This window comes from Syngnathoides biaculeatus, chromosome 5 (genome assembly GCF_019802595.1).
Source record: "Syngnathoides biaculeatus isolate LvHL_M chromosome 5, ASM1980259v1, whole genome shotgun sequence".
NCBI lineage: Eukaryota > Metazoa > Chordata > Actinopteri > Syngnathiformes > Syngnathidae > Syngnathoides > Syngnathoides biaculeatus.
Genome location: NC_084644.1, coordinates 92,795 through 116,565, shown reverse-complemented (window position 1 = coordinate 116,565; position 23,771 = coordinate 92,795). Strand labels below are relative to the sequence as shown.

General features: G+C 44.8%; 2 protein-coding genes across 2 annotated transcripts; both read left to right on the top strand.

Moving 5' to 3' along the window:
* Window positions 1-1,910: 1,910 nt before the first annotated feature.
* LOC133501392 (titin-like) lies at window positions 1,911-12,172 on the top strand. The gene is made up of 13 exons (XM_061821131.1): window positions 1,911-3,024; window positions 5,071-5,658; window positions 5,754-6,056; window positions 6,133-6,429; window positions 6,533-6,820; window positions 6,919-7,224; window positions 7,335-7,637; window positions 7,721-8,026; window positions 8,109-9,872; window positions 9,989-10,282; window positions 10,370-10,654; window positions 10,736-11,035; window positions 11,104-12,172. The coding sequence occupies exons 2-13, from the start codon at window positions 5,514-5,516 to the stop codon at window positions 11,169-11,171; spliced, it is 4,659 nt and encodes a 1,552-aa protein (XP_061677115.1). The 5' UTR covers window positions 1,911-3,024; window positions 5,071-5,513; the 3' UTR covers window positions 11,172-12,172.
* Window positions 11,673-22,967, top strand: LOC133500307 (titin-like). Its single transcript, XM_061818847.1, is given in 19 exon segments — window positions 11,673-11,756; window positions 12,025-12,310; window positions 12,431-12,721; window positions 12,805-13,104; window positions 13,364-13,669; window positions 13,804-14,106; window positions 14,283-14,564; window positions 14,667-15,260; window positions 15,355-15,642; window positions 15,808-16,052; window positions 16,055-16,568; window positions 16,653-16,955; window positions 17,139-17,438; window positions 17,559-18,134; window positions 18,204-18,545; window positions 20,386-21,082; window positions 21,156-21,309; window positions 21,396-21,641; window positions 21,732-22,967. Coding segments are annotated over 16 exon segments (5,622 nt in total). The 3' UTR covers window positions 20,994-21,082; window positions 21,156-21,309; window positions 21,396-21,641; window positions 21,732-22,967.
* Window positions 22,968-23,771: the final 804 nt, after the last annotated feature.

Here is a 23,771-nt window from a genome sequence, read left to right as displayed (position 1 = left end):
CAAACAGAGTTTTTTCTCTTGTGAGTCTGCTTTGAAAAAAAACACAATTTTGTTTTTTGCACCCTTTCCTACCTTTTTACCATCTTTAAAACCCCTTTTTTTTGGCACCAAGGACTTTTTTTATAGCAAAGCAACCTCAAAACATTTTTTTTTTTGAGGCCTGCGGAGCTATAATCCCTTTGTGCTAAAAGTGAGGACCCCAAACAAACAACAACCCCCCCCCCTTCTCTTCCTTTTTTTAAGTAGAGAAGGAGTGTTGGCCCTCTTTGTTTGTACTAATTTGTTTTGCAATCATTTTTACGGTACCTTTCCTGGTTCATTACTTTACTCCAAAGTAATTTTTACCATATAACTTCACTTATTTTTCTGTACTTTGCCTCTTTCTTTTTTGGCAACCCACATCGGTTGGCATTTTTCTGGGGGGCAAACTTTTTTCTCCCTCAGGTAAGTGTCTATTTCCCTACCCACACACAAATTGTCTCTCACAAAATAACAAGCTCCCACCAGGTTTTACACTGTAAAGACTTGTTTCAATAGCCGTGATGACGCACCCTAACCGCGAGACGGGGTACGGGCCACATGCGAACCAAAACCACGGGCATCGCCGCGACCAGCACCGCAGGGACACCGACGGAAATGGGCACAGGAGAATGGACCGCGCATTTCTTTCCCGTCCTGGGGGAAGGGGCGTTCGCCCTGGACACCAGAATGGGAAGGCTCAGCTCCCCTCACCTAACAAAACAAAACAAAACTAAACATTTCATCATTAGCCCAACAGCATACTTTTTAAAAAAGATTTTGAAAAACATCAAAAAATAACCAAATGGTGCTTTTTTTTCATGACAGATCATCAGCACAGTGGCCCTGAAGTTCAAAACACAATGCAAATACCGAAACACAAGGGCAAAAAAAAAAAAAAAAAAAACACGACAGCGAATAACTAAACACAAAAGCAAATTTAAAAAACAAGAAAAAACGAATCACAACGTCCAAAAAAAAAAAAAACCTTTAACACTCTAAATCATTTTGAGCACCACCAAAGTAGCTTTCAAACCACCTTCTGATGAATAAGCAAATGTACCTCGCCTTGCTACAAGAGTACTCTCAAGGCTGCAGAGATGACTACTAGTACCACATCAAAATTAAAGTAAAAGTTATGCAAAAAGTAGAGGCTGGTGACTGGTTTGAGAATTGCAACAGGCATTTTTTTTTTTGGGGGGGGGGGGGTGGAGCACTTGTATAGTGTTTCCCCTCACAGTTCTGAGGAGTTGGGTTGAAATCCCAGCCCCGCCTGTGTGGAGTTGCATGTTGACGCAGTGCCTGCGTGAGTTTTCTCCGGGCACTCCGGTTTCCTCCCATATCCCCAAAACACGCAACATTAATTGTACACTCTAAATTACCCCAACGTGTGATTGTGAGTGCGGCTGTTGTCTAGCTCCATCTTCCCTATGGTTGACTGGTAACTGGTTTGAGGGTGCCTTGCCTCCTGCCTTATGGTGGCAGGGATGAGCTCCAGCGCTCCCGTGCGGCTAAAAAAATGGCTGGAGGGATGGATGGATGTTAGAAGAAGCAGAAAATCCTTATCAACAGATTGTTTGCGAGACAATTTTTACAGATGATCCCGGCACTATCAGATCACTGTACCTTGTTGAATTTGGAGTTGAACAGTACCTGATAATGAATGTAAAAAAAGATTGTTTACACTAACCCTCTTGAGAATGAAAAAAGAAAACAAAACGCTTTTCTAATGTCGTAGCACTGAGTAATTTCACATTCATGAAATTGAGAGGAAGTAGAAGCAAATTAAGAAATGTATCAACTTTGATGTATAAATCTATTTTTGTGATTGACAGTACATTGAAGTCATTGTCATGTCAAGACATCTGTTGATGATGGGTTAGGGTTAGAGGATGAAGAACTGCAGAGATGGGTGCAGGCCATTGCACTGACCAAAAGCTTGGAGTTCACAATTACTGGACTAAAACCTGATATGGTCTATGAATTCTGCGTCAAAGCGGTAAACAAAGTTGGAAGCAGTGAGCGCAGCCGCTATTCCGATGCAGCTGCGGCAGTGGAAAGAACTGTCGAGGCAGCATTCAATGTGGACACCGAGTCCTTGTGGTTCAGAACGGCACAGCGTTTACCCTCAATGTTTCATTCAAAGGAAAACCTGTTCCCTCAGTGGAATGGGCCAAAGAAGGCAGCGATCTCAAGGCGAGAGGAACAATTGATTCAACAAACTCCAGCACTTCGCTGACCGTTGAAAAGTCAACGAGAAATGATTCTGGAGAATACTGTGTCAGTATTGAATCATCACTAGGAAAAGCAACATTACCCATCGTTGTCAATGTGCTCGACTCTCCCGGACTCCCAGTCAATGTCAAAGTTTCAGCAGTAACCAGGGAGTCAGCAACCCTCACTTGGGAAGCCCCGGAGAATGATGGTGGAGATGCAGTGAAGGCTCATCATGTTGAAAAGCGCGAGGCCAGTAAAAAGGCCTGGGTTTCTGTGACAAGTAACTGCCACGCATTGATGTATAAAGTAGAAGCCCTGCTTGAAGGAGCCATCTACTACTTCAGAGTTATCGGAGAGAACGAATATGGCGTGGGCGTACCACAAGAGGCTAAGGCTGGCACCAAGATTACAGCTAAACTTCAAATCGATCCCTTTTCATTGCATCAAGTTTGCAAAACGAACTCATTCAACGGTACCCTTTTTGTTTCATAGAGGTGCCAAGTGTCCCCATGAAACTGGGAGTTGCAAATGTCACCAAAGACAGCGTTACAATTTGCTGGACCCGACCCGAGTACGACGGTGGGAGTAGAGTGAAGGGTTACCTCGTTGATGCTCTGGAGAAGGGACAGACAAATTGGGTCAAGTGTGCCACAGTGAGGGCCATGAGCCATACCATAAAAAGCCTGAGGGAAGGCACAGAGTACTTCTTCAGAGTGCGAGCTGAGAACTATGCTGGACTAAGTGAACCAAAAGAGATGATTGTACCAGTTGTCGTCAAGGAACTTCAAGGTAATCTATTTTACATTTCTGCAAATCTTTGATATATTTTGTTATCTGCAGTAGCTCAAGATGCAGTTGTCAATGCACGTTATTATAAATATACAGTGGGTGCAGAAAGTATTCAGATCCCTTCAATTCTTCACACTTTTTTTTATCGCAGCCATTTGCCAAACACATTTGTTCTATTAACGTTGTATTGAAGCCACTCCTGCGTTATTTTAGCTACGCTTTGGGTCAGTGGCCCTTTGCCCCAATCTGAGGTCCCGAGTACTGTGGAGAAGGTTTTCATTCGGGATATCCCTATACTTGGCTGTATTCATCTTTCCTTCGCATGATGCTGCCACCCATGCTTCGCTGTTGGAACTGTCTTGGACAGGTGATGAGCAGTGTCTGGTTTTCTCCATCTTCGATATCTTTGTCTCATCAAACCAGATAATCTTATTTCTCACCACCTTGGAGTACTTCAGGTGTATTTCAGCAAGCTCCATGTGGGTTTTCATCTGTCTTGCCCTGAGGAGAGGCTTCTGTCAGGATCATTCTGTCCTAAAGCCCTGACTGGTAGAGGGCTGTAGTGATGGTTAACTTTTTAAAAGTTTCTCCCATATCCCGATCGCTTCTCTGGAGCTCAGCCACAGTGATCTTTGGGTTCTTCTTCACCTCTCTGACCCAAACCCCACCCCGATTGCTCAGTTTGGCCGGACGACGAGCTCTGGGAAGGATTCTGGTCATCTCAAACATGTTCTATTTAAGGTTTCCAGATACCACTATGCTCTCAAGCAGAACTGTTTTGGCAACCTTGGCCAGATCTGTTCAATTTTCTCCCTCAGCTCTTCAGGCAATTCCTTTGACCTCATGATTCTCCTTTGATCTGTCATGCATCGTGAGCTGTAAGGTCTGATATGGACAGGTATGTGGCTTTCCTGAATAAGTAAAATAGGTATAATCAAACACACCTGGACTCCAATAAAGGTGTAGAATCATCTCATGGATGATCAAAAGACGTGGACACCACCCGAGTGAAATAGATGGGTGTCACAACAAACGAATGAATACTTATTGCTGTGTGATATTTCAAGTTTTTTTTTTTAAATAAATATGCAGAAATTTCAATAATTCTCTCAATATGGGGTGTCGTGTTTGCTTATTGAGGGAAATAAATGAGCATAAATGATTTTCGCAAATGGCTGCAATACAATAAAGAGTGAAAACCGTAAGAGGATCTAAACACTTTAAATCGCCAAGGCATATCGTAGATATTATGGTTGGGAATGCGAGGTTGCGGGATGCGAGCGAATATCCATTCATAAAGAAGAGAGATATAACTGTATCGGTAAGAGACTCTTTTAGTGGCACAAAATTTGCCAAGAATCCTGAGAGCACTCGAATAGTTCTAAATGCTTCTTGCACAACTGTGAGTTCTTCTAAGGAAAACAAAATGTTCCTTGTCAATTGACTGCCTATTGTCCTTCACTGATGTTTGTTCATTTGTTCTTTTCTTCATACTCAACATGGATGTCGTTCTATGGCGGCACCAACTTCCGTAGACAAATGCCTTGTGTGTTGTTGCATACCTTGCCATTAAAGCGGATTGTGATTATCACACTACTGGTCACTTTGACCTGTATACGTTTCTTGAAGTCTCGACCCCCTTTACACAATGGTCATTACAACCGACTATTGCTCTAAGACTCATTGTCCAAAAACAAAAAACAAAAGAAACACTGCTGTCCTTACCAGATTACTAGCAACCTTTTATTGCTTAATTACTGTTTTTCTCGGTGTCTTTATGTCACAAAAGTATTCTCTGTACATTGTTTATTGGCATACGAAAGTGGCTCCAATGACTGGAGACATAGGGGGTAAGGGTTAGGGTTAAATTTGATATTTTGAAACCTATCGCTACCTGTGTATTTGTATGTATCGTGTCAGCCTATTGCCAGAGATTCCCAACTAGAAAAAATACTGTAAAAGGAGCATATTTTTGCTTTCAATGTTTTTTTTTCTTCTTCAAGTTTGCTTGACATTGCGTTTACAATTTTGTTTGAATTTCAACAGAGGCTCCAGAGTTTGATCTGAAAAATTACCCCAAGAATACTGTTTATGTAAGAGCTGGAGCCAACCTTACCTTTGACATTCCAATGACTGGGAAGCCAATGCCTAACGTGACTTTGTCTAAGAACAATGTCGTCATCAAGGGATCCAAAAGACTATTGACTGAAGTCACTCCTGACAGCTTAACATTCACCCTGAATGAAAGCATGACAAGTGATGCTGGAAAATATGAAGTAACTGCCTCGAACCTTGGTGGTGCCACCAAGATCTTCATGAAGGTCATTGTACTAGATTAACCTGGACCCCCTGTTGGCGCTGTGGAGATAGGAGAGGTTGGAGAGACCACAGCATACCTGAAATGGGCCCCTCCAGAATACGATGGTGGAAGTCCCGTTACCAATTATCTCGTCCTGAGACGGGAAACTAGCACACCTACTTGGACAGAGATGTCAAGTAACATTGCCAGAAGTGAATTCAAGGCAACAAAGCTGACCAAGGGGGAGGAATATCAGTTCAGAATTAAGGCTCAGAATCGCTATGGTGTCAGTGACCACATTGACAGCAAGCCAGTCATGATCAAGCTTCCATTCAGTAGGTCATTTTGGATTTATAGTTGTACATTGAACAACTAACTTTTTCCCCCCATATGCACCATTTAGTCACATATGCTGTTATTTTAATTCCAGCCTTCCCTGGGCCTCCATCCACACCTTGGGTTAGTTTCGTATGTAGAGATAACCTAACAGTCTGCTGGAACGAACCGGTCAACGACGGTGGGAATCCCGTGATTGGATATCATCTGCAGATGAAGGAAAGGAGCAGTATTCTCTGGCAAAAGATTAATAAAATGGCAGTACCAGGAAACCAGTTACGGGTCACCAACATCTGCCCGGGTCTCATCTACGAGTTCAAGGTGGCGGCTGAAAATGCTGCCGGTATTGGAAAGATGAGCAAGATATCTGAAGAGGTGCTGGCTATTGACGCGTGTGGTAAGTAGTACACCTCGTTCAGATACTCGGCACTTTCTTTTACTCCAATTTAATTCGGCAACCTTCTCTACTACAGAGCCTCCCGCTAATGTCCATGTCACTGAAGTCACAAAGAACTCAGTCAGCCTGTCCTGGCAGAGGCCACCATATGATGGTGGCAGTAAGATCACTGGCTACAGTGTGGAGAGAAGGGAAGCAGCCAGTGGCAGATGGGTGAAGGCTAATTTCTCAAATATCCCTGAGATGGACTTCACAGTGTCTGGCCTGAACCAGAATGAATCTTATGAATTCAGGGTGTATGCAAAGAATGCTCTTGGCTCTGTCAGTAACCCTTCTCTTATTGCCGGCCCAGTAACTTGTATTGATGCATGTGGTTAGTACTCATTTTCATTTTTCGCATCTATTGATGTTATTTGGGATACTAAGAATAACACAATGCATTAAAAAAAAAAAAAATCCAACATTTTAATGTGCAGGTGCTCCAGCCCTTGACGTCCCTCCAGAGTATTTGGATGTGGTTCAGTACAAAGCCGGAACTTCCGTTAAAATCAGAGTCAGAATCATCGCAAAACCTCAGCCAAGCATAGAGTGGCTGAAGAATGGAAAGGAGCTTGTGGCTTCTTCTTCCTTGTGCGTGGAAAGCACAACCGACTCGTCGGCCGTCGTGATCAAGGATGCGACCCGCAAGCACACTGGCTCGTATCAGGTCAAGATCAAGAATATCCTGGGCTCTGCAACTGCCACGATCGCAGTTGAAATCCTTGGTATTTTGACAGCGTTGTTCATTATCCCAGATTTGAAACATTTCCTGTCATTCCTCAATTCTTTTTATTTATGTGTGGTCCTTTCCATCCCACCATAGACAAACCTGGACCCCCAGCTGGTAGCATAAATTTTACCCTCATTACAGCAGACAGAATCACCTTCCGCTGGGAACCTGTGAGTGAGGCTGACCTCGGAGGTTCACAGGTGACACACTACATTGTCGAGAGGCGTGAAACCAGCAGAGTGGTTTGGTCCACTATCTCAGAGAGCCATGAACAGACATACATCTCTGTCGGAAAACTGGTGCGAGGAAATGAATATGTGTTCCGCGTGATGGCTGTTAACAAGTATGGCATTGGTGTGCCACTGGAGTCAGAGGCTGTTGTTGCAAAGAATGCTTTTGGTAAGCTGTCCGTTGTGATGTAAGGTTTTATAATCAAGCATTTAACTCTTGGGGGTTCTTCTGTCTACAACTATCAGAAACAAATCAAATTCTTTGTCCGTTTCCATTAGTAACTCCGGGGCAGCCACATACTCCTGAGGTGAACACCATCACCAAGACTACTATGGTGGTAGAATGGGAAGGTCCGGGTATAGATGGGGGTAGCACAGTTACTGGCTACTACCTGGAGAGACGTGACAAGAAGAGTTTGCGCTGGATCCGAGTTTGCAAGGATCCTATTCCTGACAACAAACAGACTGTCTACCACCTAACTGAAGGAAATGATTACCAGTATCGTGTCTGTGCCATTAACAAGGCCGGGGAAGGACCCTTCTCAGATGTATCTGACTTCTATAAGGCTGCTGATCCAATTGGTAAGTGGTAAAAGCCACTCCTTCAAAAAAAAAAAAATGTAAACCAGGGACCTCATGTGCCTATAAATTAATTTCATTTACAGATCCACCAGATGAGCCTTGCAAGCTGAAGGTGATGGATTCCACAAAGACCTCTATCACATTGGGATGGTCCAAGCCAGAATGGGATGGAGGCAGTGAGGTGACCAGCTACATGGTGGAGAAACTCAACGAGGGAGAGGAAGATTGGGCAATGGTTACTTCAAAGGGAGAGGTCAAGTTGACAGAGTACACTGTACATGACTTAAAGCCAGACGTGAACTACTTCTTTCGAGTTTCTGCTGTCAACTGCGTAGGCCTTGGTGAACCCTTGCAGATGACTGAACCCGTACAGGCTAAAGATATCCTAGGTAAGTGACTTTGAGGACTTTAGAAACACAACTTGTTGTTTTCATCTTTTGTTGATAAATTACAAAAACATAATTTTCACAGAGGAAGCACAGATTGACTCCGATGTGGCCACAAGAACTCATTATATTGTGAAAGCCGGCAAGGACGTGGAGCTCTCTGTTCCGCTGAAGGGTCGACCATCTCCCTGTGCTTCCTGGAGCAAAGGAGATGTATGCATTGACAACAACCCCTCTTTTGAGTTCCACCATTCAGATACAACCACAGTCCTCATTATGCGTGAAGTAACCAAGCTTGACACTGGAAAATATACAGTCAAGATTGAGAACGGTGTGGGAGAGCCCAAGACATTAACCTTGTCGGTAAAGGTCCAGGACTCTCCATCTCAGTGCAGGAACCTGACATTGAAAGAAGTAACCAGCGGGAAAGTAACTCTTTGCTGGGAGAGCCCACTCCTCGATGGTGGCGCTGAAATCACCAACTACATTATTGAGAAGAGAGACTCTTCAAAGAGATCGTACTCTACAGTAACAAGCAAATGCACTGACACAATCTACACAATTGAAGATCTCTCTGAAAAGACATCCTACTTCTTCCGTCTTCTAGCAGAGAATGAGAATGGTGTTGGTGAACCATGCGAAACACTCGAACCAGTGAAGGCTACACAGACCCCTGGACCAGTCAAAGACGTTTCGATGAAGGATTCCTCTAAGTCTTCTGTTAGTCTGCAGTGGCTAAAGCCTGATTATGATGGCGGAAGTATCATCTCCGACTACATCATTGAAAAGAAAACTTCAGATGAGGAATGGACACTGGGAGGAACGAGCCGATACTGTGAATTTGAGGTAAAAAAACTAAAGGAGCACTCTGATATGTTCTTCAGAGTAGCTGCTCGAAATGAGAAGGGCCAGGGGGATTTTGTGAAGATAGGGCCAATCAAAGTAATCGACTACGTAATTACGCCTGAAGCAAGCCTTGCAGACTATCCAGACGGAAGAATTTGTGTTCGCTTAGGTCATAATGTCCACATTGAGCTGCCATACAAAGGTAAACCCAAACCAACGGTCTTTTGGCTGAAGGATAACCTTCCCTTGAAGGAAAGCAATGAAATACGCTTCAAGAAGACAGAGAACAAAGCCACACTCATGATAAAGAATGTGAAGAAAGAGAATGAGGGTAAATTCACACTCACTCTTGACAACAAAATCAACAGAAAGTCTTTCCATATCCACGTCATTACCCTCGGACCCCCATCAAAGCCCCTTGGACCCATCCGCCTTGATGACGTAAGAGCAGAAAGCGTCACGATCTCCTGGGATGAGCCCCAGGTTGACGGAGGTGGAGAAATCAACTGCTACAGTGTAGAGAAGCGCGACACTTCTCAGCCTGACTGGAAGATGGCTTGTTCCAGTGTGGAAGGAACTCAATTCAAAGTGCCTAACCTTATCAAGGGTGTCCAATATCAGTTCAGAGTGTGTGCTGAGAACAGGTATGGTGTCAGTGAACCCCTCGTCTCACAAACGGTAATTGCCAAGCACCAGTTCAGGCCCCCAGGTCCGCCAGGCAAGCCTGTTGTGTACAACATCACTAACGATGGCATGACTATCCAGTGGGAGAAGCCCATCTATGACGGTGGTACCCCCATCCAGGGATTCCATGTGGAGAAGAGGGAAAAGAACAGCTTTATGTGGCAGAAGGTGAACATGGCGCTCATCAGAGAAACTGAGTACAGGATCTCGGATCTCATTGAAGGCCTCGAGTACTCGTTCAGAGTCTATGCACAGAATGATGCTGGCTGCAGCCGGATGAGTGATGAGAGTAAGCCCACTATGGCTGTCAGTCCTGTTGGTGAGTTTTGACTCTGTCCAAATGCTCACAGTACGGAGCACAATTTATTCCCCAATGAATAAATTCTCTCCAACCCCATTGCAAGGCAAATGAAAAACTCGACTTCTTTTTTGCAGATCCTCCTGGCCAACCCGACTACACTGACGTGACTAGTGACTCAATCACGCTAAAATGGGACGCACCCAAACGTGATGGAGGTAGCAAGATTACTGGCTACAATATTGAGAAACGACAGAGACAAGGCCGTTGGTTCAAGGCCAACTTGAATGATGTTCATGACTGCCAGTACACTGTGACTGGTTTGACAATGAACGAGCGCTATGAGTTCAGGGTGATTGCTCGAAATGCCATTGGTGTCGTCAGCCCTCCGTCCAACTCATCTGGTTTGATTGTGGTCAGGAGCGAGAATGGTAAGTGAAGATAATTCAGTGAGAGTAATACAGGTAATGATCATCAATTATCCTGAACTTTACTGATTGCCGTGTCGCCCAAACCAGCTGCTCCTCACATTGAATTTGGCCCAGAGTATTTTGAGGGTTTGACTGTTAAAGCGGGTGACAACATCAAGGTGAAAGTGGCCATTACAGGACGGCCTGTTCCTAAGGTGCTCTGGTACCGAGATGGTGTAGAAATCACCAAAAGGATGCTGGATATTATCACTATTGCTGGATGCAGCACCCTTTTCATCAGAGATGCTGACCGCAGTCACCGTGGTCTCTACACCGTTGAAGCGACCAATGGATCTGGCGTAAAAAAGGAGGATCTCTTGGTTCAAGTCCAAGGTGTGCAGTTGTCTTTGTCTATTGGAGTATATATGTACGAGTGATTTATTACACCTGAGTTTCCTGTATTTTGTGATGCAGACACTCCTGGAGAACCAGTAGGACCCATCACATTTAGCAACATCTCAGAGGGCAGATGTACTCTGTCCTGGAATCCGCCAGAGAACGATGGCTGCTCAGAAATTACACATTACATCATTGAGAAACGTGAAACATCCAAGATCTCTTGGGCATTAGTGTCTGAAAACTGTCGAGAGTGCACTTTTAGTGCAACCAAACTCATTAAGATCAATGAGTACCAGTTCAGGGTCTCAGCTGTCAACAGATTTGGTGTTGGAAGACCATTAGAATCCTGCCCTATTATTGCACAGCTGCAATACAGTAAGTGACGAGATTAAAATCTTTCATTTTACAAGATATTTCAGTATTGTCTCTACATTTCTCCACAGCTACCCCGAATTCTCCAGGCACTCCAGATGCCACTGAGATCACAGGAGAAAGCATAACTTTGGCCTGAACTCCTCCAACATTTGATGGCGGAAACCCCATTCATTTCTATATTCTGGAAAAACGAGAGAAAAAGACTGTCCGATTCTACAAGGTGCTTTCAAAGAAACCCATCACTGAATGTGCTCACAAGGTTATTAATCTCTCAGAAGATATGGAGTATGAGTTCCGGGTTATTGCTGTGAATGAGGCTGGTGTTGGAGCTCCCAGCAATATCTCCCTGCCCATAAAAGCTGTTGAGCCTAAGGGTATCCCATGTGCCCCATCTGTGGTCTGTGTGTCAGACTCCACTGGTGACTCCATTAGTCTAGAATGGACCAAGCCTGCAGATGATGGGGGTTCTGATATTCTGGGCTACATCGTTGAGATGGTTAAGAACGATGAAACAGACTGGAACAGAGTAAATACTGAGCTGGTGCCAGAAACAGAGTATAAGGTGACTGGTCTACATACTGGGGTTGAGTACAAATTCCGCGTTGCAGCCATAAATCAAGTCGGAAGAGGCGAAGACATGGCAACTCTAGAACCGGCTCAGGCCATTGATAGACTCACACCACCAGAGGTGGATATTGATGCCACCTTCAAGCAAATGAAGGTGGCAGTCAAAGCTGGCGGTTCAGTGAAGCTAAGTGTCCAATTCAGGGGGAAGCCCGTCCCAGTTGCGACTTGGCTGAGAGAAGAAGGAGAACTAAGTGTGATGTCAGAGGTCACAACTGCAGAGGGCATTAGTACTCTGCATATTGAAAATTGCTCAAGAAATTATTCGGGAAAATACATTTTCAACCTAAAGAACAGCAGTGGTAGCGAGGCCATCATTTTCACTGTGAAAGTAATGGACACTCCTGGGGCTCCTCAGGCTTTAGCCTTTCAAGAGGGTTAGGACCACCGTGTCGCTCAAATGGTTGACTCCACTGAATGACGGTGGAAGTCCAATCGTGGGTTACATTATTGAACGCAAACCATACACTTTGACTGGGGAGGGCCGTTGGCTGAAATGTAACTACACGAATGTTGTGGACAATTTCTACACTGTTACCGCCCTGGGAGAAGGCGAACCCTACGAGTTCAGAGTCATTGCCAAGAATGCAAACCAGGTCTTCAGCACCCCGTCTGAGTCCACGGGCTCCGTGCAGTGCAAAATTGACTTCGGTAAGCTAATTGTTTGCGATATAAAAATGACCAAAATATGTGACACGTCTCAAATCCTCTGGTTGACCACGCAGATGCAACTGGTGTAAATGTGTTCTGTATATCTGTATATTATGGCAGAACCTCCAAAGGCTCAGTTGGACAGCAAGCTCTTATCTGAAGTTGTTATGGTGAGAGCTGGGTCAGATCTAGTTCTCGACGCTGCGGTGGGTGGCAGGCCTGACCCCAAAGCTTCCTGGTCTAAGGGCAACAGGGAACTGGAGTTATGTGACAAGTACCACCTGCAATATACATCCAACCGAGCAATGGCCATCATCAAGTTCTGTGACCGAGATGATACTGGAAAGTACATTCTCACTGTTCGGAATGTGAGTGGAACCAAGACTGCCGAGGTCAATGTCAAAGTACTTGGTAAGTGGAAATGATTCCTCCTGGTAATCAAAATCATCGTTTGACTAGGACACTGCTAACAACACAATGACTAATATTTCTAGACACTCCAGGAGTCTGTGAAGGCAGCATCGAGATCAGCAGGATAACTGAGGAATCATGCACTCTGAGCTGGAAACCTCCTCTAGAGGATGGTGGTGATGAGGTATCTCACTACCTCGTGGAGAGAAGAGACACCAACAGACTTAACTGGGTTTTCATGCATGCCGAGTGCAAAGACCTGATCTGCAACATCACCGGTCTGTTAAAGAACACAGAGTACTTGTTCAGAGTCAGGGGAGTCAACAAGTATGGCGCTGGAATACCCCTTCTCTCAGAGGCCATGGTTGCCAGAAATACTTTCAGTGAGTGGCCCTGTCCAAATCATTGTTAAATGCCTTTAGAAGAGATTTATGAGTTCATTTACAGTGGAAGTTATGACTAAAAAGTTTCCGAAAGGTACATTACAGGTTTGTTGGATCGTAACCTCAGAGCCTTTTACCCCACCTACGACAGTAATTCTAGATTCTATTATGCCATTGACCTGTCACCTAATAATTGGCATTATTATAACCCCAGACGACTGTAGTTGTTGTTTTAAACCTTAAGAACATCTTCTTACAGCTGTGCCAACTCCACCGGGTGCACCTGAGATCCTGGTGTCTGGAAAGGACTTTGCAACCATTGAATGGCTGAAGCCCGAGAGCGATGGCGGAAGTCCGTTGATCCACTATCTGGTTGAGAGGCGGGAGAAGAAGAGTGCCCGGTGGGTGAAGGTGAACAGGAGCGGGGCACACCTCGACACAATGCTGAAGGTGTCTGGTTTGGCTGAAGGCAGCATATACCAGTTCAGGGTGACTGCCATCAACAAGGCTGGGGAGAGTGAACCCAGTGAAGTTTCTCTGTATGTTGTCTGCAGAGTACCAACATGTAAGTTCAGCTTGGTCCAAGTCCCCCACCAAACAAGTGTCTCTCGATGAATTAAATCAGATGCTGACACGCCATCCAACCAATCATGACCTACAAATAGCTGGTTTAACCTTTGCATTCTCATCCCATTTTAGGCACCCCCTCACCTCCCTCTGTACCTCGTATCACTGACACCCACGCTGACAGCATTAGCTTAGCTTGGTCTCGCCCTGTGGAGGATGGAGGTGCTGATGTGCTGGGCTACATACTGGAAATGCAGGAAGTTGGAAAAGAGGAGTGGACAAAGGCCCATGAGAAGACATTGCGTACTTCCGAACACATGGTGACTGGACTTTGTTCAGGCAAAAAGTATTGCTTCAGAGTGGCTGGCATCAACATCAATGGCACCGGAGACTTCAGTGAGCGGTGTACTGAGACAGAGCCAGTGGAGAGAATTGGTATGTTGTTCATTCCTTCTTAATCATATTATTGTTTTGTCTTCTACGAAGCAAGAACCAAACCATAGTTTTCCAAATCTGCACAATAATTCAACTTCAAGTAATGTTTTGTGTGACACTGTTTACATATATGATGTAACCCCACTACTTCACTCATCCTTACCTTCGCCCAATAGAAACTCCTGACTTTGAGCTCCACGATGACCTGAAGAAGACCATCTGCCTGCGTGCTGGCGGTTGCCTCCGCCTCTTCGTAAATATCACAGGCCGTCCTGCTCCAACAATTGCTTGGAGCAAGCCAGGTGTCAACCTCAACAACCGAGGCTTCATAGAGGTCACCCATAAGTCAACCACACTCATCATTGATAAGGTCCACCGATATGATGCTGGAAAATACACGATTGTGGCTGAGAACTCTGCTGGGAAACAAGAAGTCTCTCTTCTGGTCAAAGTCTATGGTAAGTGGACAACCATGCTATAAGTTCCTGTTAAGTACACATGTCGTGATTTTTACTATTTACTAATGCCAGCTCTAAATTGTGAACTGTTTATAATTCTAGACACCCCGGGACCAACAGGACCAATCAAGATCAAGGAACTGACCAAAGAATATGCTATCATCTCATGGGAAGGCCCAACTGTGGACGGTGGCGCTCCTGTCAATAATTATATTGTTGAGCGGCGTGAGGCCTCCATGAGAGCCTACAAAACTGTTACTTCCAAGTGTAGCAAGACATCCTTCAAGATTGATGGACTGATGGAGGGTATGCTGTACTACTTCAGAGTCCTACCCGAAAACATTTATGGGGTCGGCGAGCCTTGCGAGACAGCGGATGTCATCCTGGTTTGCGAGGTGCCTCACCCACCGCGTAAACTGGAGGTGGTTGACATCACCAAGACTACCGTTTCATTGAGCTGGGAGAAGCCTGAGCACGATGGAGGAAGTCGACTGATCGGTTACGTTGTTGAGGCCTGCAAGTTCGGTACTGAGAAATGGATGAAGGTGGCCTCGCTCAAGCTAACCGACTTTGAGCACACTATTGAGAAGCTGAATGAGAAGGAACAGTACTTGCTCAGAATCAAAGCCATCAACAGTCGAGGTGCCAGTGAAGCAAAGGAGCTTGTTACACCTGTGACTGTACAAGAACAAAGACGTGACCAGCATAGTCATTAAGTCTTTGTTGAGCAGGATAAAGTTTTTGTTAGTCTACAGTTTACTAACTTTTAGTAACAAATGTGTTTTCCCAGTGATGCCTGCAGTGGATTTCACCAACATTCCCCAGAAAGCGGTTAATGTTGAGGCCGGTAAGACCCTGGAGCTTGATATGCCAATAATTGGCAGGCCTCCCCCGTCCTGCTTCTGGTTCTTTGGTGACAATAGGATAAAAATCACAGATCGTGTCAAGATCCAGAGCACTGGCAAGTTTTCCAAACTAACTATGTCTGACACAACTATTGATGACACTGGCAACTACACCCTGGAGATGAAGAACACTGTTGGTGTCACTACCGAGGTCATCAAGGTTGTCATTCTCTGTAAGTAAACCTGCTGTTATACATTTGTTGAGATGGTTTAACTTAACCCTTTAACTATAACCCAAGTACTACAATGAAATATGGAAGACATTTAACCATTTCAAATAGAGCAAAAAAGCAGAGTTTGAATGATTAATACACCGGTTCAATGTTATCTTCTCTTAGCCAAACCTGATGAACCAAAAGGACCAATAAGATTTGATGAGATTGATGCCACCACAGTTACATGTAGCTGGGATTCTCCTCCAAGGGATGGTGGCGCTCCCATAAGTGGATATGTGGTGGAGCAACGAGATGCCCACAGACCAGGCTGGGTGCCGGTTTGTGACTCGGTCAGCCGACCCACTTTCAAATTTGAGAACCTGATTGAGGGAGATGAATATGTCTTCCGTCACGGCGGAGTGGTCCGTCTCTCTCTCTCCCTATCAAGGGTAAACCTCAACCTACTTGTTCATGGTTCAAGGACGGCGGGACAGTGTCAACTAAGGCCATGGTTGCTCACACTGAAGACACCAGTGAACTGGTAATCAAAGGAGCGGAGAGGAGTGACTCTGGTGTGTATGAGCTCCTTCTTGAAAATAAAGTCGGGAAGAAGAAGGTCCAAATCAAGGTTAATGTCATCGGCCGTCCAAGTGCTCCAGAAGGACCTTTAGTATTTGAAGAAATCCAGGCCAACTCCGTTAAGGTATCCTGGAAGGTGCCCACCGATAACGGCGGTACAGAGATCCTCGGTTACATTGTTGAAAGAAGAGAGGTTACCAGAAATGCTTGGTACACTGTGGACAGCAAGGTGACTGATAATCAGTTGGTTGTCAGGGGCCTAAACGAAGGAACCGAATATCACTTTAAGGTAACCGCGGAGAACTCGTTTGGTATCGGTCCATCGCTGAAGTCAGAGCAGCCGCTGTTGCCCAAGACTCCGCTTTGTAAGTATTCTTGTTTTTACATCGTGAACAAAAATCGACTCCCTCACCCTCTGATGAGCCTGGAAACTCTGATTTGCAAAACAGGTCCACCAGAGCCTTCCAGTGCACCACCGGAGATCATGGATGTCACCAAAAACTCTGTGGCACTGGGCTGGTACAGACCAAAAGATGATGGGGGTTCCACCATCACAGGTTACTTTATTGAGTACAAGGAGGTGTCCACTGAGCAATGGTCTCGTCACCCCACCAAGATTATGTCCACCATGTTTACTCAGTCTGGACTCACAGCAGATGCCAACTATCACTTCCGAATTGTTGCTGTCAATGACGTTGGCGAGAGTGAGGCTGGACCTGTGTCTGACCCAGTCATATGTAAAGATCCATTCGGTACGTCATTATCTTTGACAGAAGTCATAAGTGTAAATTTGATGATTCGCAAGTCTTCCACATACTTTCAAAGACTTCTAATATGTATGAAGAATTCTAATCCTTCATCCTGCTCACTTGTTTTTTCTTTTTTTTTGCAGAGAAAAAAAACATAATTTTGTTTTGCTTCTTTGCACCTTGCAGATAAGCCGAGCCAGCCAGGTGAAATTGATACAACAAATGTAACTAATAAGTTGATCACCATTTCCTGGCAAGCACCAGAGTGTGATGGTGGTAAAGTAGTCCAGGGTTATTGGGTGGAATACAGGAAGTCCACTGAAAGCAGCTGGAAGAAATGCAACAAACAGAGGGTAAAAGAACTAGAGTTCACCATGGTTGGTCTGGCTGAAGCTACCGAGTATGAGTTCAGAGTATTTGCTGAAAATGAGACCGGAATAAGCAGACCTCGTCGGACTGCCACTTGCATCAAGACGAAACTGGGTGGTGCGTATACTGATAGTTGGTGTAAAAGTATAATTTATACAGTTAGTTAAAAAAACAAACAAACACGTGTACTTGATTGACATCTTTTTTTGTATTTGTCTGCTTGATATATATTTACAGTTGAAACGAAACCAAGTCTTAGAAAAGAAATTGATGAGGTAACAGAAAAACTGGGACAGCCTGCTGTAATGAAGTGCCAGATTATTGGCAGACCTGTTCCTGAGATCAGGTGGTACCACGCAGGGAGGGAGATTGTGGAGTCCCGCAGATACGAGATGAACTCCGATGGCCGTAACCACTCCCTTTCCATCATGACTGACCAACAAGAGGATGAGGGAGCATACACCTGTAAAGCTACCAATGATGCTGGCGAAGCAGAAACCACAGGCATTCTCGTACTGGAAGCTGCGCCATCCTTCCATTCAGACTACCCATTGAAGAACACCTACTATGCTGGTCTGGGAACAACCCTGCGAATCCATGCTCCGTACATTGGCCGTCCTGTACCAAAGATTACGTGGCTCCAAGAAGCAAAGACCCTGGAGACATCGGAGGACATCAGTATTGAGACCACCGAGTATTATTCGCACCTGATTATCAAAAATGTCCAGCGCAGAATCCATGGAGGAAAATACAGGATCCGACTGCACAACCACTTTGGCAGGGTAGATGCCGCATTCAAAGTTGAAATCTATGGTATGTTTTTGTCGTCGATGTCAGATATGCCTTTGTAAACGTGCTATTAGTTCTTGTACATGTCAACCCTTTGCGACTACAGTGAGGAAAGCTCTTCCATTGTTCCTGCCACAGCTGTTGATGTTCAAGCACCAGCCTTTAAGGAGGAGCTGAGGAACATGAGTGTCAAATACAAGAGCAATGCTACACTTGTCTGTAAAATCACAGGTCAGCCCAAACCAGTGATTAAATGGTTCAGACGAGGAAAAGAGATCCATGCGGATGAAAAGAAGATCAAAATTCAAGAATTCAAGGGAGGTTACCACCAACTCGTCATCGCTGAGGTTGATGAGGAAGACTCTACTGTGTACCAGATCAGGGCCACCAATCAAGGAGGTTCCATCTGTGCCACGATCTCTCTGGATGTCGAAAGTAAGAATATATATATATATATATATATATATATATATATATAATATATATATATATATATATATAGGCATGGTGGCTCAGCTGGAAGGTCCCGGGTTCGATCCTGGACATGCCTGTGTGGAGTTTGCTAGTTCTCCACGTGCGTGCGTGGGTTTTCTCCGGGCACTCCGATTTCTTCCCACACCCCAGAATAAAGGAACATTAATTGGACACTCTAAATTTCCCCTTGGTGTGATTGTTACTGCGGCTGTTTGTCTCCATGTGCCCTACGATTGGCTGGCAACCAGTTCAGGGTGTACCCCGCCTCCTGCCCGTTGACAGCTGGGATAGGCTCCAGAACTCCCGTGACCCTCATGAAGATAGGCGGCTAAGAAAATTTATATATATGCTTATGAAATTAATCTGTTCCGGAAATCGTTTCGTAACTTGAAACTTTCGTAAGTAGAAACACATTTTACATGTAAATAGCCTAATTTGCTCCAAGCCCCCCAACCCCGCTGCTGCCAAAAATAAGCAAAGTGTACATAATGGTAAGAGCAATCCAAAATTATGTTCATTTGCCTAAAAAAAAAAAAAAAAAAAAAAAAAAAAAAAAAAGCATTCAAAGTATACATAATACCTTTGGCGTTGAGCAAGGATCTGAAGAGAACGGTGCATGGTGAGGAAAAAGGCATCGTGGGAGACGGAGGAGTACACAAGTTTTATATATCCCATAGACTATGAATTCAAAACCAACATTGACTTTCAATGTATCGCAAAGTACCAATCCATGGATGTTTGCCTTTGACGGCTTTTAATAATTGTGCAGAAATGTGCAAGGCAAACTTCATGGAAGTGAGCGATAGCCTGGCTAGTTAACACATTTTTAGGATGATTCTTTTGAATAAATTCTGAAATGTCATGGAATTTAGTCAACACTTCTTTTATTCTGGCTGATGGAATAGTGGCTGCCTCCTCCTCTATGCTGAAAATTGTAGCCTCCTCCTTTTGCTTCTCCGTCAAAAGATTGTGATTTCTCCTGAACGTCGAAAGATTGTTGTTGTGCTCCTGAATCAAGTCTTTGATCTCCTCACCCTTTCCCAGCGAAACAATTTCCTCAACTTCAGGTTCAACCTCCCCTTCGAACCTGTCAAAATCCCGTCGAGCAGCACCAGCATGAAGCCACGTTCATGCATGTCTTTTTCATATATCTCGATGGTTTTTTTTTTTTGGTTTTGATGGACAATACAACTCTCGTCTTCTTTTCACTGGCACTGGCCATCAATTTCCTGGGTCCCATAGTGAAAAATGATGAATAAATCTACAAAGAAGTTGTGCAGTACGAGTGTGTGCGAGTGTATGACGATGGCTTCGGTGATGAACATACGGGAAGTTTATCACGGGTAAAGATTGACATCCCGACAAAAAAAAAAAAAGGATTGATGTCACTCCTAGTCAATCGAGTATTGTGATGCCAGGAAGATGTTGTGTGTTAGTCAATGGCGGGGAGCTCCTTTATTGCGCCACACAAAGAAAGAGACAGTATGTGTGTTATGGCTAAAGATTGACATCCTTCCTAGCCAATGTGATCCCAGGAAGATGTTCCGGCGGTAGCCAATCGGAGAGCAACTCTATCGCGCCGCTTTCAAACCAAGATACAGTACAGGATGTTTACATTCCATGGTGGCACTTTTTTCCTTTTGTATCCTGATTTTCTTTTGTAACTAGAGAAAAAAAAATTCTGAGGAGGCTTTCCATAACCCAAATCTTTCATTAGTAGAGGTACCACTCTATATGTAACACACACACTCACGGATAAAAATATTGTCCCTTTAAGAATGACCTTTCTCTGTTTTATCAGTTCCTGCAACGATCCACCTTCCCAAGAATCTGAAGGACAAAGAAGCAATTCCTGCCCTGCGTGGAGAAATGGTCAATATTAAGATACCTTTTGGTGGCAAACCTGATCCTGTCATCACATGGCAGAAGGGGCAAGATCTCATAGATAGCAATGGCCACTACCAGGTCATTGTCACACGCTCATTCACTTCTTTGGTGTTCCCTCACGGCGTGGAGAAGAAGGATGCTGGATTTCACATCGTCTGTGCTAAAAACAGATTTGGAATTGATCAGCAGACAGTTGAGTTGGATGTGGCAGATGTCCCTAACCCTCCTCCCCGTGGTCTTAAAGCCAGTGATATCTCTCGAGACTCTGTCACACTTAACTGGGTTGCCCCAGCAAATGATGGCGGCAGCAAGGTTATCAGTTATATTATTGAAAAATGCCCCACCACAGCTGAGAGGTGGGAGCGAGTTGCTCAATCTCGTGACAGCCGCTACACTGTTATCAATCTTTTTGGAGGAACCAGCTATCAGTTTAGAGTCATTGCTGAGAACAAGTTTGGATGGACTTGGAACAGCTCAAATGTGGAACACCACCTCACTTCTTGTCGCAACCCCGATCGTTAAATGTGGAAGAGGGACAAAGTGTTAAATTCACATGTGAGATAGCAGGCGAGCCTTTCCCAGACGTGGAGTGGTTTAAAGACAACCTGACTGTGAGTATTTGAAGTTGTCTCTGCTTTAACTCCCTGTGTTACCATCTTCACCTGAATATTTTCTCTCTTGCAGTTATCAGGCACATCCAATGTGAGAATGAACTGGATCAACAGTGTATATACTCTGGAGATATGTAAAGCAAAGCTGGCAGACAGCGGTAAATACACCATCAAGGCCAAAAACCAGCTCGGCCAGTGCTCCGCCACGTCCTCCCTCAATGTCTTCAGTAAGCGATTCATACTTTGGCAATATTGGATAAGGAATAGTTTCAAAAGGGCCAACCAAGTATGTGTGTTCTTTGCATTCTTGCAGCCGGTATTGAGGAAGAAACACGAACAATGATGAGGGTGGAACAAAAAGCCGAAGCTTTCTCAGCCGTTTCTGCTCATATGAAGGCATCGTCTAGGCAGGCTGCCACTTTCAGCTCCATTGAGAGCATGTCCGAGACCGGCAATCAAATTACGCAAATGTGTGATCGATCACATGTGGAAGCTTCTTCCTCCTCCTCCAGCTTCTCCTCCTCCTCACAGAGGAGCCTTGTGAGTGTGATGAAAACAGGTGAGGTGGATATCCAAAATGGAATGTAATGGATCAGGAAGAAGTTATGGTGATGGAAATAAGTGTTGCTAAACTGGCTGGTCTTTGTAGGTGCGCCACCTCAGGTCACAGCTCTTCCAGAAAACATCAAAGTCGCAGTTGGAACATCCCTGATGGTGACAGGGACCTTCTCTGGAGACCCCACACCATCCGTGCAGTGGCTGCACTCAGACCAGATGCTTCCTGACGGGGACAACCGTCACCACGTAGATAATACGGCTGACATTTCCACACTGGTGATTGCCGCGGTGAAGGAGAATGATGGTGGAGTGTACACACTTCGAGTTTCCAACCAACTTGGCTCAGCCTCTGCGACTGTCAACGTTCACATCCAATCAATGTAAAAAAAGAAAAAAAATAAGAAAATTGATCAAACTTGGATGTAGACGTCTCTGAAACACCCGCCCCCAATTTCCCACATTGCTAATCTAATGTTAAGTGAATCAGCAACAAGAATAGACAGATTTATTTTCTTGTACATAGGAACTATTGTTTTTTTGTACCAAAGTTGACATCAATTGATTGCCAACGTCAAGTCTCCAACCGCTATACTTTTGCAGTGACATGTACATAATGTATATAGCCGGATTTAACGGTTATGGGGAATGCATGCATTGTTATTTATGACAATTATATGAAGTGAAATAAGGAAACCAAAATGTTGATGAACAGGAGAAAGTTCCTTGTGGAACGAATACCCTGCTAAACGTAGAAAGAAATACTATGTGCCTCAACGCTAAGTTGATGTTTAAGATTGCCTCAGCAGGTAGAGCGTCTCCCTGTTGAAGTTTACTCAACACCAAAAACAAGCCTTGTTGTTTTGGACATGTGTCGCGATGATGATTTACCGCGAACACAAGACCCTGAGTGCTGCTTGCATCACCCTCACGTAAGCAGCATGACGAGGTCTTGCGTTCAGACTGACTGCGTCGTATCACCAATTTATTTGATGACCACCTGAGAGTGTGAGTGGCCTGCACTCTCATATTTGACGTAGGAGCGCTGCTTCTGGTACCGGACGGTCCCTTGGACTTTCCATACATTCACCTGGCCAGAAAAAAAAACCAAAAACAAAACAAAACCAAAAAACAATTTCTGGGAGTGTCAGCTGTGCAGAAGCAGTGCTATCTCCTGGAGGATTGCTCATTAGTGTGTTTGTGTGTACTGTAGTCTGTAGTCAGTGTTAATTTCTTTGCTACAGCGAGTCCATGTGCTGTGGTAGGAAGGTTTTCTTTCATTCTCCTTGAGTGTTTATTTTTTTTTTTTGTTCTAATAAAGCATGATTTCAGCACCACATATTGGCCACTTTTCTCACATGGGAACATCCCACAATATGCAGTTGTCAAAATTCACGTGCACGCTCATCTGCACAAACACACACGCACACACCAATATGTTACATCCTAAAACAAAATGTGGAAGACAAATATTAAAAATATTGGCCTGCCTACGGGCTAGAAAAGTTGAGCTGAACCCTCCTCCAATAATGAAGAAGGGAGGTGCACTGGCCTTCCGACTCAAAAGGACTTTCTCCCACATCGACTTCCCCTCCCATCCATTCAAATTTAACAATTAGCCTGTGGTGTTTACATAATTCACCCGCGGGACCTCGAGTTGGGGTGCGGGGTTCCGCACGGACTGTTTTTGTTGTTGCGCTTCCGGAGCAAAGGTTAACAGAGTTCCCGCCGTTATGCGAGTAGTTTGGTGATGTCGAACAATAAAGCAAGTTCTGTTTCTGTGTCCGACACTCCGCCTCCGACTCCTTTTCTCCGGCGCTACACTGGTGACCCCGACGTCAGTCCCGGCGTTTTCGAGACTGAAACGAACATGGCAACCGCCATCCTCAAATTGCCGGAGTTTTGGGAGACGTCCGCGGCAGCGTGGTTCGCGCAGACGGAGGCTCAGTTCGCCCTCCGCGGGATCTCAGATGATTCCACGCGTTACTACCACGTCGTCTCAGCACTCGGGAGCTCAACGGCGGCCAGAGCAGTGAACTTCATCACCTCTCCCCCGGCCCGAGATAAGTATGCTGGGATCAAGGCTCACCTTCTCAAGGTTTTTGAACTTTCACGGCCGGAACGTGCCCGACGT

Excerpts from the sequence above, each read along its gene's own strand:
- LOC133501392 (XM_061821131.1), top strand. The coding sequence starts at position 5,514 with ATGTCAAGTAACATTGCCAGAAGTGAATTCAAGGCAACAAAGCTGACC. Across the intron at positions 6,057-6,132 it reads GCTGGCTATTGACGCGTGTG|AGCCTCCCGCTAATGTCCAT; the intron begins GTAAGTAGTACA and ends TCTCTACTACAG. Across the intron at positions 10,655-10,735 it reads TCTCTTGGTTCAAGTCCAAG|ACACTCCTGGAGAACCAGTA; the intron begins GTGTGCAGTTGT and ends TTTGTGATGCAG.